Source organism: Amphiura filiformis, chromosome 2, assembly GCF_039555335.1.
Source record: "Amphiura filiformis chromosome 2, Afil_fr2py, whole genome shotgun sequence".
Classification (NCBI taxonomy): Eukaryota; Metazoa; Echinodermata; class Ophiuroidea; order Amphilepidida; family Amphiuridae; genus Amphiura; species Amphiura filiformis.
In genome coordinates this window covers 74,897,205-74,917,355 of record NC_092629.1, presented here as the reverse complement: position 1 = coordinate 74,917,355, position 20,151 = coordinate 74,897,205, and the positions used below count along the sequence as shown (strand labels likewise).

The following is a 20,151-nucleotide window of genomic DNA, read 5'->3' as shown; positions in this document are numbered from 1 at the left end:
ATACGCTGTCGAAGTTACGTAATAATCGGATTAACTACCATATCAATAGGTGAATCGTGCTGATTACTTGCACCTGTATGATTAGTATCTTTGAAAAGACCAGTATTGTATTCAATCTATATGTTCAAAATTGTTTTCACCTATTGCTATGGTAATTAATCCGATAAATTGCGTAACTTCGCCAGCGTATGTCCGACGTGTTATGTCCGATAAGCCTATTACCGGTCATAAATCCCTCCTTTCTACATGACCATCATCAGAAAATTTAACCCGATTTTAATTTTTTTCACTGAATATTCAATTTCAATACTAAACGCCCCTCTTTAGAAAAATTACAGACAATGCGGTAGGTATGTCATGTAAGAAAAATGCAAATTCAAAAGTTCCAAAATTCAGACCAATTTTGTATTTTATGTAGGTTCTATTATTATTATTATTATTATTATTATTATTGTTGTTGTTGTTGTTATTATTGTTATTGTTATTGTTATTGTTATTATTATTGTTATTATTATTATTGTTGTTGTTGTTGTTATTATTATTATTATTATTTTAGTTTGACAAAGTAGTCACATTATAGACTTAGCTCTATATCGCAGTTTATACAGTCATGTAGGCCCTACATGGTGGACATCTTTGAAAAAATGACAAAAATAAAAAAATAACAATGACTCCCATCATCATGCTATTTTTTTTCGGGGGGTCCCAAATTTACAAAAAGTCGTTTTAATAAAATTGCGACCTCCCCTATTTCGTCAGCAAAGATTTTATGACCCCCCACCGTTTGCACCCCCCCAAAAAAAACAGGCATCAGTCTTTTGGAATAAAATAAACACACTATCTGTAGTCATGTTGTGTTGTGACTACAATTTGGTCATCAAAAATATTTTATGACACCCCCTTTTTTTCTTTCCGTATATTTGGGACCCCCTAATTATCATATAAAATCCAATTACATGCCTTTCTGTTATCATGCTTATGGCTTAATAAATGTCATCTCCATCTACTTCCAGCGCCATACTGCCCCCCCACTGAGCCCTCTGAAAGGTTTACATTTGCTACCCCCCTAAAAACTCGTGTAGGTCATCCCAATAAGGATGGTCAATTGCTCCTGCGCCTGAACTTTTCACCCGATCATGGAGGGTGCGATGGAGAGTTTTCAGTGCCTTTATCTTAGCATGTATCTGCTCCCCCGACCGTATGGGGAATCCCATCCCCCCTTGTCATGTAATAGCGTGGCTATCTCCTCCCAAAGCTTTTTTTATCCCAGAAATACTTTCCGTGTCTCTCCACATTTTGAGGATAGCCAATGTTCCCTTGTCGTTCCAATTGACCCCTCTATTGCGTTTATTTATATTAATATTGCAGCTGCAGCTTTGATGACATAACGCAGTAAATTACTCTGCTCAGTGGCGTAGATTTCTTTTTGACATGGGGGGGGGGAATGGAGTTGTAAAAAAAATTCAAGTATAGTCAATCCAGCACCTTTTGGCGACAGAATAAGTTTTCGGTTCAATTGTGCGCGAAGCGCGCGAAAAATGTTGCTATTTTGAAGCTAAACTGATGAAATAATGGTGTAAAAGTAGAATAAATTGAAGCGTGCGAAAATTTGCACTTTTGGGGCAAAAAATGGGCAAATATGAGGTTAATTTGGTCAGAAACCCATTATCAGACATCAACATTTGGGGGGTGATTGTATGGACCATCCCCTGGCAAAATATTGGGGATTTACCCCCGTTACCACCCCCCCCGGATCTACGCCTATGACTCTGCTTAAAATTTTGCGCGAGTGATATACTCACAGTTATATCCGACAGCCCAATAGTGCTGCATGTCCACACGTAATTTCTATTACCGGACGTAACGTTTCGATCGGTCTTAACAGCTCTTAACCCTGGTCATCTTCAGCCTTAAATTTTCGGATTTAAAGCACATTACGTCGGATATAGTAATTTTTTTTATATCCGACGCTCATTCACACTGCCACTTATATCCGATACTATTACCGACGTAATTTAAGTCCGACTGTGTGAACAAATTGTCGGATTTAAAGCACATTACGTCGGATATAGTTATATTACGTCGGATATAGTTATATCCGACGCTAATTCACACTGCCACTTATATCCGATACTATTACCGACGTAATTTAAGACCGGTAATAAGTGATTTAAGTCCGACTGTGTGAACACGACTTAAGTGATCAAAAGAATGTCATGTGAAAGAGCCCACTTGAGTGAGAGGTACCTATTGTCCTGATTCAACCCAAGGTTGTGACTGAGTGTTCGCCAGCACACAAAATCACACTATACCGTCGAAGTACAATTATTTATCACCTTTATTGAGGCGCCTCATTTAAATCAATTCAATAGACGAATCCAATTTCACGCATTCCTGCTCCTGAATGGCAGCCATTAGCCGCGACGGGTACCCAACTATAGCTGTGTTCACACATGTACTTATTACCGGTAATATTTTATCTAGGCTTATGACCGATCGAATTAAATATTTCCGCTAATCCCTTAGCGCGTCCACATTTGTCGGCAATAGCGCTATACGCTGTCGAAGTTACGTAATAATCGGATTAACTACCATAGCAATATGTGAATCATGATGATTGCTTGCACCTGTAAGATAAGTATCTGTGAAAAGACCAGTATTGTATTCAATCTATATGTTCAAAATTGTTTTCACCTATTGCTATGGTAATTAATCCGATAAATTGCGTAACTTCGCCAGCGTATGTCCGATGTGTTATGTCCGATAAGCCTATTACCGGTCATAAATCTCTCCTTTCTACATGAGCATCATCAGAAAATTGAACCAGATTTTAAATTTTTTCACTGAAAATTCACTTTCAATAAACGCCCCTCTTTACAAAAAATTACAGACAATGCGGTAGGTATGTCATGTAAGAAAAATGCAAATTCAAATGTTCCAAAATTCAGACCAATTTTGTATTAATTTCTATTATTATTATTATTATTATTATTATTATTATTATTATTATTGTTATTGTTGTTGTTGTTGTTGTTGTTGTTGTTGTTGTTGTTGTTGTTGTTGTTGTTGTTGTTATTATTATTTTAGTTTGACAAAGTAGTCCCATTTTACAGTAGACTTAGCTCTATATCGCATTTTATACATGTAGGCCCTACATGGTGGACATCTTTGAAAAAATGACAAAAATAAAAAAATAACAATGACTCCCATCATCATGCTATTTTTTTCTTGGGGGGGGTCCCAAATTTACAAAAAGTCGGCTTCAATAAAATTGCGACCTCTCCTATTTCGTCAGCAAAGATTTTATGACTCCCCCCACCGTTTGCATCCCCCAACAGGCATCAGTCTTTTGGAATAAAATAAACACACTATCTGTAGTCATGTTGTGTTGTGACTCCCTACATTTTGGTCATCAAAAATATTTTATGACACCCCTATTTTTCTTTCCGTATACTGGTATATTTGGGACCCCCTAATCATCTTATAAAATCCAATTACATGCCTTTCTGTTATCATGCTTATGGCTTAATAAATGTCATCTCCATCTACTTCCAGGGCCATACTGCCGCCCTACCCCACTGAGCCCTCTGGAGGGTTTACATTTGCTACCCCCCCCCTAGAAACTCGTGTAGGTCATCCCAATAAGGATGGTCAATTGCTCCTGCGCCTGAACTTTTTACCCGATCATGGAGGGTGCGATGGAGAGTTTTCAGTGCCTTTATCTTAGGGGTGGTGCAATAATTATGTGTACCCCGGGGGGGGGTGAATTCTCAAAATGGTCTGCCGAAAATCACTTGCCCCCCCCCGTCGGGCCGTGCCAAAAACCTTTGCCCCCCCCTTTCGACGTGCCAAAAAACCTTTGCCCCCCCCCCTTTTGATGTGCCAAAAAATCTTTTCCCTTCCCCATGCAAGATTTTGGGGAACCCGAATTTAAAACCTTAAATTGTCTTATCATATAGTGCGAGCAGGAAATTTTGCATATTTGAACATATTCCTAACGTTTTCGTACGCCTTTTTAGGGCGTAATATAGAAACGGTGCCCAAAGTATCTGTGCCAAAAATTGCTTGCCCCCCCTTTCGACCTACCAAAAACTCGCTTGACCCCCCCTTTCGCCCTGCCAAAAAATGCTTGCCCCCCCCTTTTGGCCTGCCAAAAATCTTTGCCCCCCTATAATTCACACCCCCTACACATAAATATTGCACCACCCCTTAGCATGTATCTGCTCCCCCGACCGTATGGGGAATCCCCCCTTGTCATGTAATAGCGTGGCTATCTCCTCCCAAAGCTTTTTTTTTTTATCCCAGAAATACTTTCCGTGTCTCTTCAAATTTTGAGGATAGCCAATGTTCCCTTGTCATTACAATTTCCCCTCTATTGCGTTTATTTATATTAATATTTGCAGCTGCAGCCATGATGACATCACACAGTAAATTACTCTGCTCAGTGACATTGGGGGGGGGGGGGAGTTAGGAAAAAAATTTCAAGTATAGTCAATCCAGCACCTTTTGGCGACAGAATAAGTTTTTGGTTCAATTGTGCGCGAAGCGCGCGAAAAATTTTGCTATTTTGAAGCTAAACTGATGAAATAATGGTGCAAAAGTAGAATAAATGCGCGCAAAGCGAGCGAAAATTTGCACTTTGGGGGCAAAAAATGGGCAAATATGAGATTAATTTAGTCAGAAACCCATTATCAGGCGTCAACATGGGGGGGTGATTGTATGGACCATCCCCTGGCAAAATATTGGGGATTTATCCCCCCCCTCCCCCGGATCTACGCCTATGACTCTGCTTAAAATTTTGCGCGATTCATATACTCACAGTTATATCCGACAGCCCAATAGTGCTGCATGTCCACACGTTATTACTATTACCGGACGTAACGTTTCGATCGGTCTTAACAGCTCTTAACCCTGGTCATCTTCAGCCTTAAATTTTCCGATTTAAAGCACATTACGTCGGATATAGTAATTTTTTTTATATCCGACGCTCATTCACACTGCCACTTATATCCGATACTATTACCGACGTAATTTAAGTCCGACTGTGTGAACAAATTGTCGGATTTAGAGCACTTTACGTCGGATATAGTTATATCCGACGCTAATTCACACTGCCACTTATATCCGATACTATTACCGACGTAATTTAAGACCGGGAATAAGTGATTTAAGTCCGACTGTGTGAACACGACTAAAAAATGTGGGATGATACGGCCTTGAAGGGTATTATAAACTGCATTCTATCACCCGTGCAACACGTGTCAAAAGAATGATGACAGTTTACAACACAAAATAATCTAACATCGAATTTTAAGCGGGTTTAATCCACCTGACCATGACTTGGCTCGTTGGATTCGTCTATAGAGTTGTTGATCGATTACCGTAACAATGTGCTATAGCTGCTATGTATATAGGTCTATCTGTCACTTTCTATAATTAACTCCTTCGCAGTAGGCCTATATGTTGTTATCATGGTTATAGGCCTGTTCAATAAAGTCAAATGGGTTTCTTAATCATACTGCAGTTACTGTCCGTTTTCCTATACACAATACACAGTGCTCTCACCATTGACGCGTGACCTCTACAAACAGTGTATGTTATAGGTATATGGGCATTGCCTAGTTAACATCACTGTGTGAAAAATAACCGGCCAATATTTTAACTATTCTCCAAACTTGTAGCAAATATATTTCTCTAACATGACCTAAAATTACAGCTAGGTTAGATGTTCAGAAGGGGTCGCACTTTCGTAGAATATGAGTGATGGCAAAGCATAGCTAGCTCATAGCTAGCCAACTCCCCGTGTTAATTGAATGGAGATTTGACCGAAAATATTGAGCTATATTGGTAACGGACCGCTCCGTTCTGAAGGATGCCATAAAAAACGGTACAAGCTACATTTAAACTATTCTAAATAGGTTCTAGAAAATATAGTTTTGTAACATGTCCTAAATTTTAGCTAATTTAGATGTTTGGAGAGGGTCGCACTTTTGTGTTTTAGGAAGGATATGTAAACGACAGATAACACCAAAAATATGAAGAAATTATTTCCAAACCGTGTTAAGTCAACAATCATTATGTTGCTCATTTTGAAGAATGCTGGTTAACAAAAAGCAGGCCATTGTCTCATTTCGTGAACAAAGGTACACATACCATTGTTTCCTTTCGTTTCCTTTATAATCGGTTACCCAACTGAAGCTATAATACCAGCTTTATTGCGATGTCGCACATGTAAAAAACAGACACTTGTGCACAACCAGAGAAGATCTGATTTAATCAGTTGAGCTGCTTCAATGAGTGTTATCTTGGTTTAATAGGTCTTAATGGGGTTTAAGTCCTGCAAAGGTCGAGATGAATTCTACTGTAGACATGACTGCATCATGTATCACGAATATATCCATTTTAAAAGCCAGTAGAGGCAATTGAGGTAGTGAAGGAGGAGTCGAGGGTGAAAAGTGGAGAAGCGGATGTGTGATCGAGATTGTAGGGAGGGGAGGAAGACAAAAAGAAAAGAAAGGAAGAGGGGGGGGAGGAGAGAGAGAGAGGGAGACGGAGAGCGATGTGTATAGATCCGGGGATAAATCCCAATATTTTGCCAGGGTCCATACAATCAACCCCCACCCCCATGTTGACGCCTGTGTGTAGGTTTCTGTCGAAATCAACCTCATATTTGGCCATGTTAGCCACATGTTAGTGCTTCGCGCAAATTTATTTCACTTTTGTCCCATATTTCACCAGTTTAGTTTCAATAGGCCTATGGTAATATTGTCGCGCACCACTGCTAAAGTGTAGGCATAAGAAAGATTAAGTGCAGAGAAAGGAAAAGAAAGGGCTGAATAAAGAAAATAATAATTATTATTATAGAAATTAAGCATATAACAGCACTAGGCAGCCATTCAATGATGCCAAAACCTTTATGCGTTACGTAATTAAAACACCCAGTCAGATGTATTTCACACCTACCAAACACAAGTCACCCAATTTTGAAAACTGGACGTTGAATGTACACTCTCTTGAATATTGATTGGCAACATTTTCCAATATGTCAGCGCTCTAATCGGAAACAATAGAATAAAAGACCATGCAGAGCGTTGAACACACGCCACAACGGCTCATGGCGAATCTACCGGCGAATTGAACATGTACAGTTAGCAACCTGGACAACGGATTCTTTTGTTCTGCAAGGCTCACTCAGTCATTTAATGAGGCAATACAAACGATCGAATTTGGTGTTGAAATGAGCTAAATTTTGAGTTACACCTTTTCAATGTAAAATTAATTTTCTCGGCCAAATAAAAAGCAATCATTTTCATTTTTTCAGTACATGTCAGGAAAAACTGTAATGCTTGATACTGTATTTTTTTTTCAAATCTTAGTGTTAAACTTAGTCGTGAAATTCAGTCATTTCGTGTAAGATTTTCGATTTTGATAGGCTTAAACTCTGCCCGCGAGCCTTTTTTGGATCAACCTTTTAGCTTTTCAAAGTAATATAGTTCGCTAATGAAGGATTTTTCCCAACTTTCTAACGCACATCACCGTGAGCGATATATCATAGTTTTGTCAGAATTTCCGTTTTGATTTCACCATCTTTCACTGTCGGCTGAAAAAATTCAAAATCAACGCTGAAATCTAAGGCTAGTACAAGCATTGTGGATCGATATCCCTGGGTTTAATAGGAATACCGGCATGGCTATAGTGTTGCCAGAACTTCAATATAGCAAAGAAATTCCCAGACCTATAGCGCTCCTACTGATCATGTTTAACCAGAACACCCAATTCGGGATTTAATCGCTGGTCGGGCAATTTGCTTTCAATGAAACATTGACCTGGATAACAACAATGGAAATATCCACTATTTCTGCTGGTTGCTCTCGAGATAAAAGTACTGATTTGACATTTTCGGAACATGAATGGAAAAAGGGTAAAACAAAAACGGAAATTCTGACAAAACTATAACATATAGACCCACACGAGGTGCTTTACAGAGGTGGGAAATATCTTTCTTTAGCAAACTATATTAGTTTGAGACGCTAAAACATGAATCCGTAAAAAGCTCGCAGGCGAATTCAAGGCCTATAAAAATCAAAAATATCACACTAAAAGACACAATTTGATGCTTAATTTTAACACCAGGATTTAAAAAAAATGTATATCCAAGCACCAAGTTTTACTGACATTACTGAAAAAAAAAAAATATTGCTTTATATTTGACCGAGAAAATTAATTTCATAGCAAAAAGGTGTATCTCTGAATTGTGCTGATTTTTACATGTATCGATCGACTTTTAGCGCGACTAAGCATTTCTAAAGAATTGGTTGTCCAGGCGGCTGACTGTGTAATGATACAGATGAACTTTCGAAAATGTCTCACGGCCAAGTAAATTAATTATAAATAGAGGGGCGGCCTATCTGCTGTATCCTAGCAGTACATCAGTACATGTGAGACATTTGAATGACTCACATACGAGCATCACAGAGAATACATGCTTGAGAAAATATATTATTATAAATAAAGAAACGGAGCTCAGGCAAACTGGCACTAAAATAAAGGAGAGAAAAATATCCATTTGAATTTGGATTTGGAAGATACCTTCTCTTAAGGGGGTACTACACCCATTGCATTTTTTTTTGCATTTTTTTGCATTTTGTGAAGAAATGAGAAAAAGAAATTGGACAAAGTGGTATGCAAAATGAAGGGGCAAATCTTCCCGTTCAATTGGTGGCATCAGTATCAATGAAGCGTACATGCTTCTAATGATGTAAGCCAAAAGGTGATACATCACTGATGTTTTAAATTCACTCATTTTGGAAAGCTTACTATCAACGGATTTCGTTAAAATTTTGGATATGTGTTGCTAACACATTAGGGAAATAATGTTGATATGTAAAATGGGAATAAGCGGTCCCTGATTTCTTTTATGACTTTTATAACTTGGTGCTCCACAACTATCAAAAAACGAACCGGTTAAAATATTTCTATTTTCAATGTTGAGCTATATTTTGTATTTTGAACTTGCAAAACTATTTCACTGAAACTTAATTAAGCCATAGGTATCAGGTTACCACAATCACACTACAGCAATGTTGAAAAAGATTGTATTTTTTGTCACCCATACCACCATATTAGGTAGTTTTCCGTAAGCTTCATTTTTTGTGATTTTGGTAACTATTTTATATTTATTTGCCCAATTCATCTCAACTAGGCAATCTAAATTGTACTCACCATTTACATCCCAAGGTATTTTAGTATATTCACCGCACATATTTCCATTATATATCCAGTAACAGACAGAATATCAAAATTGATGCCTCATTATGACATGTATGATATCACAGACTACCACATGTTGATGCCTGAATTTGACCTGAACCAATTGACCTATAACCTGACCTTTGATGACCTTATAGCCTTTTTAATCTCTTTTCCTAACACCACATTATAGAAGATAAATACATGGTGTATTATTAAATTGTCTATGTGGAAGAGATTAGGCCTATTTAATTTATTCAGTGTTATAATCAGTGAGTACATTTCTATAGATGGTATAACAAAGGATTTAATGTATTCTATTCATGCCTCCTACTTGAACATGTTGAAAAGAATAAATTATGGTTTGTTATGAAACATGCATCTCAGTTACCAGGATACATGCAAACAAAAAATATATAGGGCTAAAATGACTTACTATACAATGGTTTAAAAGCACCTTTTTTATTATTATTTTATTTTTTTCTTTATTTCACATGATCCGTGCATATATCGCCTAGCTATAAATGAAAAAATATTTTTTTAGACCAATCAAACCAATACATGGGTGTAGTACGCCCTTAAACTACAGTATTGCGAACCACCAGCATACATAACTCGATGTAGAGAGTCTTTCCTATTCAGAGGAAATATTGCAATTACACACCTTATTGCCTTTTAACAATAACCAATGAAACTAGCACATATCAGAGAAGATGTAAGAAAAGGAGGGAGGACAGAATTATATCCTTGAGATAATCCCGTAGGTAATCCTGTTGCACCTATGCATAGTCCTTTATTCTCAAGTGGTGGGTTAACCAACAATTAACAATGAGCGGACATTCCTGAACCTCGTTCAGTTGGGCACAGTGTCATCGCCCCGATATCTTCATGGCAGAAAATGCCACGGTAGGTTGAATCCACAGCCACGCATGGCCATTGTGTTCCCGCCTGTTTAATAGTTTTTAAACGCATTATAGGCTGAAGGACATCCGACTAAGGCTAATGACATTAGCCTGTGACTGACCTCTGTACGGTCAGCGAGCATACATACGCCATTGTTATCTGCTTAGACTGCCTCTACGATAACCTCCTACACAGCCAGTTTGTGTCAGTCGGTCTGACACTCGTCGATCCTGTATGTTCGTGATAGCCACATACAGTCTGGCCCCAGACTACCTCCACGAGGGTCTACGCTGCGCTATTTAAAATCTGAATTTTGGTCACTTTTTCAGCTCAAGACGCACGCTAGTTTCTCAAGACGCTAACTAACGACGATAATATCTGTTGAACATATATGTTCAAGTGCAAGGAACCAGATCTGTTTTCTTTATACGAAATCATTTACGGGAGATATTCATCATTTCCTACACCGGTATCCAAAGATTTATTGTCTGAATATCAATCGTGCATAGCACATTTACGTGTATCGATCCCGCACAGCCTCATCGACCCTATATCTTCATGGCAGAAATCGCCATGGTAGGTTGAATCCACAGCCACGATTGGCCATTTGGTTCAGACCTTTGAAGCTCTTTGAGACGAATAATTAGTCGAGAGACATGACCGGGTAATTGATCTTGGTTGTGCGTGAATAAGCTTGTATACCATTGAGGTCAATGGTCATCGACTTTTATTCTGCCTGATTTAATACAGGACCAACGCAATATAAAATTAGAGTTTTGGTCCGATTTTGAGTTCAAAGCGCACGGCCAATTTTCAAAGCGCATTCTAGCAACCATCCTATCTGTTCAACACGTATTTTCAAGTGCATGAGACCACATCTGGTTTCTTGAGAAAAATTCATTTACGGGAGATATTCATCATTTTCTAACCCGGTATCCGAAGATCTCCGTCGGATATCAAACTCGGGCATAGCAATTCACGTGTATCGATCCCGTGTATTCATTTTAGTGTCTCTGCTGCACCAAATAATTATTAGCCAGGCGGTGTCGGTGTGTCCCGTGTATTCATTTCAGTGTCTCTGGTTGTATAATGTAATTATTAACATGGCGATTTTGGTGTGTTGGGGATGATTTGAAGTATGATTTAGCAAGGAACACTATCAGAAGACAGGGTCCTTTGCATTGGAATTCGATTGATCAGGAGTTGAAAAATACTAAGTCAATACATGTTTTTAAGAAAGGGTTTAAGTTACATTTATTGTCTCGGTATTACATGTAATCATGTTAATATTATATTTTTCCAGTTGATCATTAATATGTGAATTATACTGCCATCACATGCCAGCAACACTCTCTTTGCACCTGTTTCGTCCTGTTTGTCTGCACTTTGTCCTGTCCACTGTTTGTAGCAAGTTTTTCATGTTACTGTGCATATTTATGAAATCTCAAGGTGGCTAATTTTAACGAGCTCTGCTCTCTTTTGGTTTTCCTACCAATGAACTGTTTTGTATATTTATCATGTTATGTATTTTCGGTGAAATAAATTGAACATTGAACATTGAAGTGACCGCCAATTATGACCATTTGATATTTACCAGTAATGTGGAAAAAAAGAAATAATGTAGTGTCAAAATAATGTACCCTTTTACGGAAGGAGAAAAGTTTAACAAGTTATAACTCCGCTTCTGCAGTACGAATGTCAGCGGCGAATGTCAGGTTATTTTTTCACAGTCTTTAAAAAAAAATTGCAGGCAGAGGTGGGAATCGATCTCGGTACCTCCCGGTTAAAAAGCACTGTGCAAAACTACTAAGCCAACTAAATATCTGTTGTGCGATGCTTGACATTAATCTTTGAAATTGCTTAATGGAACAAATCGCGGAATTAAATTAGTAATGAAAGAAGTATATAGATTCTTATTTAGCGGTCAAATTGGATAAAAGGGGAAATATTTGTCCCTGCTCTAAAGAAAATATAGGTTAGAAAATTATCAAATAAATTTAAATTAAAAATTGAGATTTTATATTTATTTCTTTCACGAGGCGGCATTATCACAGACAAACACTGTATAAGCTAAAAATTCGACACTCATCACTAGATGCTGGCATAGCTCAATGGTAGAGCATCAGACTGCTAATGTCAATATCGTTGGTTCGAGTCCTCCTGCCAGCAATGGTTATATTTATGATTACGCTACGCTACAATTTGTTCAATTTTATTTATGTATTTATGTATTTTTATTTATTTATGTAAATAATTTGATATATTTGAAAGAGGTATTTGAGCAATTGAAATTTTGATTTTATAATCCTATGTGGTCATTTTGGACCCCACCCCTCCCAAATTGCCAAACGCACAACACCTGTGAGTTTGCATCATACAGTTAGGACGCTGGACAACCGATTGTTATTGTTCTGCAAGGCTCACTCAGTCATTTAATAAGGCAATACAAACGATCGAATTTGGTATTCAAATGAACAAAATTTTGAGTTACACCTTTTCAGTGTAAAATTTTTTTCTCGGCCAAATGAAAAGCAATAATTTTCATTTTTTCAGTAAATGTCAGGAAAAACTGTAATGCTTGATACTGTATTTTTTTTCAAATCTTAGTGTTAAACTTAGTCGTGAAATTCAGTCATTTAGTGTAAGATTTTCGATTTTGATAGGCTTCAACTCTGCCCGTGAGCCTTTTTTGGATCAACCTTTTAGCTTTTCAAAGTAATATAGTTCGCTAAAGAAGGATTTTTCCCAACTTTCTAACGCACATCACCGTGAGCGATATATCATAGTTTTGTCAGAATTTCCGTTTTGATTCCATAATTTTTAAATACCAGCTGAAAAAATTTCAAATCCACACGTGAAATACTAGCATTGTGGATCGATATCTCTGGGTGCCCGGCCTGGATACAGTTTTGCCAGAACTTCAATATAGCAAAGAAATTACGGTATAGTGCCTTTTGTTTGTGTTTGTTTGAAATTGCTTAAACCCACCGAAAGTCATAATGAAGCAGCCAAAACAATACAAGGTTAAACACGGAAGTTTATAACAACCTATTATAATGACCTAAAGGAAAAATCATTTATGGTAACAATGAGCCTTGCATTGTAAGCCATGGTTAAAATGTGTTGAGTACCCACCCCACCCCCATAGGCCTACATAATATTACATACCGGTACCTTATAATATTTATATAGCACGGCTATAGCTATACATTTAGAAAGTAGGTCCTATAGCGCTAAATTATGACAAATAGGCCTACACAAACCCGAACGCAAGTCTGAAGGGTGTAATGAAAATGCCAACCCGCGATGGGGGGGGGTCATTCAAAATTCACCTGGAGATAGGAGGGACAGAAAATTAAAATCCCCTCTAATAACACGCGAATTTTTCTAGGTTTGGACAGTGGATTTTCCCATGGACCTCATCCTAGGTAAATAAATAAACAAACAAACAGACAAAATGGTTTTCATAATCCATGGAATCCATAGCCCCTATAAATTGAAATTGCAGGCTATCACGGGAGCAAATTTCCAAAATCCACCTCATTTACCAGAATTGGGGATTTGGGCTACCAAATCGCTGGTCAGGCAATCCTGGTTTTCAATGGAAAAGGGACCTGGGTTGACAACAATTGAAATATCGATTATTTCTCCTGGTTGCTCTCGAGGTAAAGTACTAAGTTTGACATTTTCGGAGCACGAAGGGGAAAAGGGTAAAATAAAAACGGAAATTCTGACAAAACTATAATATATAGACCCACACGATGTGCTTTACAGAGGTGGGAAATATCTTTCTTTAGCAAACTATATTAGTTTGAGACGCTAAAAATGAATTCTGTAAAAAGCTCACGGGCGAACTAAAGGCCTATAAAAATCAAAAATATCACACTAAAAGACACAATTTGATGCTTAATTTTAACACCAGGATTTAAAAAAAAATGTTCATCCAAGCACTATGTTTTTATTTGACATTACTGAAGAAAAAAAAAAATGTTGCTTTATATTTGACCGAGAAAATAAATTTCATAGCAAAAGGTGTATCTCGGAATTGTGTTGATTTTAACATGTATCGATCGACTTTTAGCGCGACTAAGCAGAACAAAAGATCGGTTGTCCTGCGTTTAGACTGCATACATGTACATCATCATTAAAAAAAACCATTCTATGTATACCTGACGCCGGCAAATAGACTACTATACAAAAAATAGTCACATCTTTCCTGCTCAATCAATATAATACTTGCAAATAGATCATAGTAATCTAATCCTGTAATATAGACCTGTTATATCACCTGTAATGGTTTGTTATGGTAGGGATTATAGTGTCCGATATCTGTAATATATTGTAAATGAACCATATTGATATGCAGGAAGAATCGATCAGGGCACTCTCTATTAGGGAAAGATAAACACTATTCAAAATATCAATAGACAAGAAGAAAGGGATGTAGAGATTTGTAATTGATTCATGCATGATTTAACAGAAGGTTCTTTCCAAAACCCAAACGTAATGCAGAACCGTTCGGAGTAAAAATAACACACAATGTCATGGGTCATTAGCAATATTTATTTATTTATTTATTTATAACATTTGGCAAAAAGCACAGGCAATACCCAATAGTGCTCAAAGAGCACTAAATTAAAGGGAAGCCCTACATACAAAGCGAACAAAAATAAACTGAAAAGCAAAAACAAGATAAAAAAGACAACTATTGGAGGGTTTTAACTGCAGCCCTGAAAGCGGACAAGGTGGGACAACAGACAACATTTTCTGGCAGCGCATTCCATAACATAGGACCAAGGTGGAAGAAACTTCTTTGACAAAGTGTGAGGCGGCTGAAAGGTGGGTAAAGAGCTCGGGAATGGTTACATCTTGAGTTGGAACGCGGATGAGGAGTGAATACATTAGGAGCAGATGAAAGGCCGGCAAGAATTTTGAACACATGGCGCACCGTAAAGGAGCTAAGCATCTACATCTACATCCCTTTCTTCTTGTCTATTGATATTTTGAATAGTGTTTATCTTTCCCTAATAGAGAGTGCCCTGATCGATTCTTCCTGCATATCAATATGGTTCATTTACAATATATTACAGGAAACATATAAAAAAATGTTTAATTTCCTGAAGTTGTCCTATGAATTTAATACTTGTTTGTGAATGAACAGACCAGATCTTTCTGAGACTAGACAACACATCTGGAAGAAAAACGTTGAATACAGTCTGGAGACGATCATCGAACATGTGAAAGACAGACCTGAAAGACACACAGACCTGAAAGACAGGTGCCTTGAAGATATTGAAGCTATGGTGGATTTTAAACGTGAAAAGTTCCTCAACGTATACGCGGAAACATCTAAGACTCGAATTGATCAGATGATTCTGAAAGCACTTATCAAAGGTATAATTAAGATTATGCAAACACAACGACTATCGCTTAAGTAAAAGTAAAAAAAAAAACAACATTTCAAAACGTAAAAAGTGACCAAAGTTCTTAGTTGGCAGCGTTTTCTGAATATAATGATGTGTTAAAATCCACATCGTAATGAGGAATTTTGCGCCACGTGTACAGATGTAGGGTCTATATGGAGTAGGTTGACGGACAGTCGATTTGCTAACAGTGACACGTTGCTATGAAACCCATTTCGGGCATTCTAATGTTTAAATAAAAGCCTTAAATGGTAAATACCACTCTGTAGACATTTTAGCTGTCAATCTTTGCATTAAAAGTTTTTAAGGATAGGTACACGAAATGTGTTAATAAATAAAAAATAAAAAAAAAATCTAATTGATTATGGTGCCAAATGTGTGCTGTAATACGTATACATGACGTTGAAACAATTTTACTGCAATGATTATTTAAAACAAGGAGTTTTACAAGACAATCGCCATATTTTAAATTTTAACTACTGATCCTGTCGCTGATTAAGGTTACACACAATTTGGATGGTTCTAGGTTCAAATTGGCTGTTATGCAGCCACCTAAACCATTTTTTTTCTCAGAAAATAAACATCGTAGGCCTAAAAATCATAGGTCATCTCGAAGCTAACATTCTAAGCATTATTATTAATTATTATTTATTAATCTAGCTCATACACAAATGTACTTTGAAAGTGTTTCAATTTTGTTCACGTATCATGAGCATGAAGATTTTTGTGACAGAGGCCATAATTTATTGACACAAGCCCCGATTTCTCTCTCGATTTGCCTGCAGATTATAAACAGGTCAATATAATAATGTTCCTATCAATTTAAAACACAGCTTGTGTGAATTTCATTTTATAAGCTTATGCATTGACAGAATTTGAGTGAAATCTGGTACCACTTTATTGTCATTTTGCAACAATAATATTCGTTTTGTGTCTGATGTTATCGCCAGAATTCTTAGCTACATTATTTCTATGATACCTTCTTAACTCACACGTGGTATGCTAATTTTACTAGGATTCGCCAAAATGAAATATCTGTGTGTTTTGTCACATCAATGCTGTCATTTTCACGGATTTCAAGACTCGGGTTACGGCCATGACAAGTCATACACGTGAACAAAATCATTTGTATTAGCTTTATCTTTCAATCTGTTGATTGCACAATGGGCATGGTAATTAATGATTAGTGTGACATTGCAGCCAACAATTAAATACTTACATGATTTCAGCATAATGGTGAAAATTTTACAATTTTGTATTATTTCCTCGAGATGTTTCTCCGGCACACACGTTTCATAAATACGATAAATATAAGAGGTCACGACCTCGGGTGACACTAACGGCATGGCCAAGACTAACTCGACCCAATACCAATTTGCACCACTATGACAAACAACTGTTTCCAATTTCTATGCCGTTTTCTTCCGCCTCCACTTCTTTCTCCTGCACCCTCTCTTCTTAGTGGCGTAGCGTAGGTCACCATATTGGGGGGGGCACCGAACATGATGGGGGGAGGGGGCGGCACTGGGTCTGGTTGGGGGATTTGGGGGCAGAAGCCATTTTTCTACAATTTTCCTATGGGATTTTCTAAATTTTCAGATTGATTGGGGACATGTTACCCTGTGCCCCTATGACGCTACGCCACAGATCAGTGGCGTAGTATGGTTCATCACATGGGGGGGGGGGGGGCACCGACCAGGATTGGGAGTGCACCGGGGTCTGATTGGGGAGGGCACGAGCCGTTTTCGACAATTTTCCTGCAGGGAATTTTTAAGACAGATCGATTGGGGAATATGCCCCTATGACTATACACCACTGGAGAGCTCCCTTAAATCTATAGACTATACAATAAAGGAAATTAGATAAATAGGCCTACGTAAAGCAATAAGTATATTTTTTTATATTAAAGAAGAACAAAAATATATCATAGAAGAAATACAATAGCAAAAGAGCATGAAAATGATTGCAAAACTTCAATGAATAGGCCTAGGCCTAATAGTAAATAGGGAGTTTCATGAATACCTACATTGGTGCGCGCGGGGTAGGAGAATAATGTAGGCCCGTATGTGTAAAAATCAAGCCCCCTCCGCCTCCTGTAAAAGATCAAATGATAACTTTACTCCCCTATAGGCCTACACTGCTGTTGGCCATTGCACGGATCCCAAAATGGGGGGAGAAGGGAGCGGTAAAGGGTCCAGTTTGGCCGTGGAGTTTGGAGGGTCGGAGGAGCCCGTAAAAAGGCCCTTTCGGTTTTTTTCGGACTCACTTTTATAGGCCTCCCGGATAGGCCTAAGGTCTCTGTTACGTTCGGCTTTGCTTTTAACGGGCCCGGGTCCATAAGGTGGGCCTACCTTTTATATTTTTTACGAATTTCCTCTCATTCACATGATTGGTCGAGTGCCGAGCATAAAACAATCGTGCCTCGGGATGTACGATCATGGGGTAGGGGAAAGGAAGTAACTTCACTTTTTAATGATGTTATTGTAGGCCTACTATTTTGATTTTGTTAGGGGCATATTATTTTGTGTGAAATAAGAATCATTTTCTTCAGAAGAGGGGGTTCCAACTTTATAAAAAGTCGGCGTCAATAAAACGGGCAATAAAATTGCAACCCCACCCCCCCCCCTTTTTTTGGGCATTTTATGACCCCCAACCACCACCGATACACCTTACCCCCTAAGCAGACTAAAATTGTATTGAAATCAGTATTTTTGAATAAAATACTGACACCCGGGTAAACAAACTATCTGTGGTCATCAGATATGACTGCCTACATTTTGGTCATCAAAAATTTTACCAAATTGGCAAATACGGTAGGTATTTTTGGCAACCCCAAAAGAGCTGTCGGCCAAGGGTTTCAGGCCCGCTAAGGGACTAAGCTCCGGTGGGGTCGAGGGAGCGAAGCCCCAGGAGCTATATGGTTTCTGCAGATTTAGCACCAAAAGGACATTTCAGAGGGTAAAAATAACATTTCAAAGCTCCTGGCTTGTTTTACACTTTTAATAAAAAGTGCTTCCTTCTTCCAGAAAACATGCTTCAAAGCTTTGAGTTTCCTATATACTTTTGTACATGAGACATTCTTTAAAGTTTTGTTTTTGCCTAATAAACTGCTCCAAAAAAGAAACTTACCAGGTAAGAAATTTGTCTGTCAAATTCAAACGACAAATTGTGTTACACTAAATGGGATATGAGTGGAAGCAGTGTTAATTTACGCGAATTTTGACACCTCATTTGTTGCAAACGGATGAGTATTTTTGAAGTTATGCTTATTTAACCGAACCTATCCACTGGAATGAAAGTTGCACTCATACCACTTGAGATGGTTGGCAGTATACAGGTGTAATCAGTGCTCTCCTCTTCTTCTTTGCATGACTAACTTTCCTATTGCTTCTTGTGAGTTGACAAAGAATAAAAGTTCTGAACATCCTTTCATGTGTCTGTTTATTGTGTGAATTCATTGGGGCGGACCTGCAACTTTCAAATTTGATAGTAGGCTTGTTCAAATGAGCATAACTTCAAAAGTTTTGATCTGTTTGCGACAAATGAGGTGTCAAACTCCGCGTAAATGTACACCGCTTCCACTCATATGCTATTCAGTATAATACGATTTGTCGTTTGAACTTGACAGACGAATTTCTTACCTGGTAAGTTACTTTTTGGGACCAGTTTACTATGGCCTACATGGCTGAAATTGATATATGTGATGCGCAATATAAAAGCTATGATTCATCAAATTTTTGACCCCCCTCTTGGGTATGTGGGAGGGGGCCCACATGGGGGTACTAATGTGCATGAAGAATACATTGTATGATAAGAAGATTTTGTAAAATTCGGTATGTTCAACATACAGAGTGATGTCACTACAAATTGGGACTAAACTCAGAGATGTCACAGGCTGACCACAAAAAATCCTGAACTTGCGAAGCGAAGCGAGCGTAGCTCTCGCCCAACACGGGCGGGGTCCGGGGCCTGCTTAAGGGCCCCCGGTGGGGGGGTCAAGGGGGTGAAGCCCCCTGAAGCCAGATGGGTTCTGCCCATTTAGCACCACAGGAAAGGCCATTTCAGAGAGTAAAAGAACATTTCAAAGCTCCTGGCTTTGTTCTACACTTTAATAAAAAGTGCTTCCTTCTGCCAGAAAACATGCTTTAAAGTTTTGAGTTTCCTATACTTTTATGCACAAGAGACACTCTTAAAAAATGTTTTTGGCTTTATTACATGACCAATATGGCTGATGCTGATATATGTGAAGCAAACAACAAAGGCAATAATTAATCATTTTTTGTTGCTTGGCATCCACTGCCTAAACCACCCCACCCCACCCCACCAACCGGCACCCCATCATGGGCCTTGACGATCAGTGTGCTTTTAGTTAAAATTTCAGGACAACAAACATTTTAGCAGATTTAGCACCCCAAAAGAGACCATTTTTGACATAAAACCTGTTTTAGACTTTTTTTTGAAAAAATGCTTCCTTCACCCTAAAAAAGTGGTTTTAAATTTGCAGTTTCCTATACTTTTGTACATGAGAGACATTCTTCAAAGTTCTTTTGTTGCCTAATAACATGGCCTACATGAC

At 38.1% G+C, this 20,151-nt stretch overlaps 1 protein-coding gene across 1 annotated transcript in view; it reads left to right on the top strand.

Moving 5' to 3' along the window:
* The window catches only part of LOC140143082 (transient receptor potential cation channel subfamily M member-like 2), a 55,565-nt gene that overhangs the window by 9,761 nt on the left and 25,653 nt on the right, over positions 1-20,151 (top strand). The window contains exon 5 of the mRNA XM_072165136.1: positions 15,314-15,546. Coding sequence (XP_072021237.1) covers positions 15,314-15,546 — 233 coding nt within the window. The remainder of the gene's footprint in view (positions 1-15,313; positions 15,547-20,151) is intronic.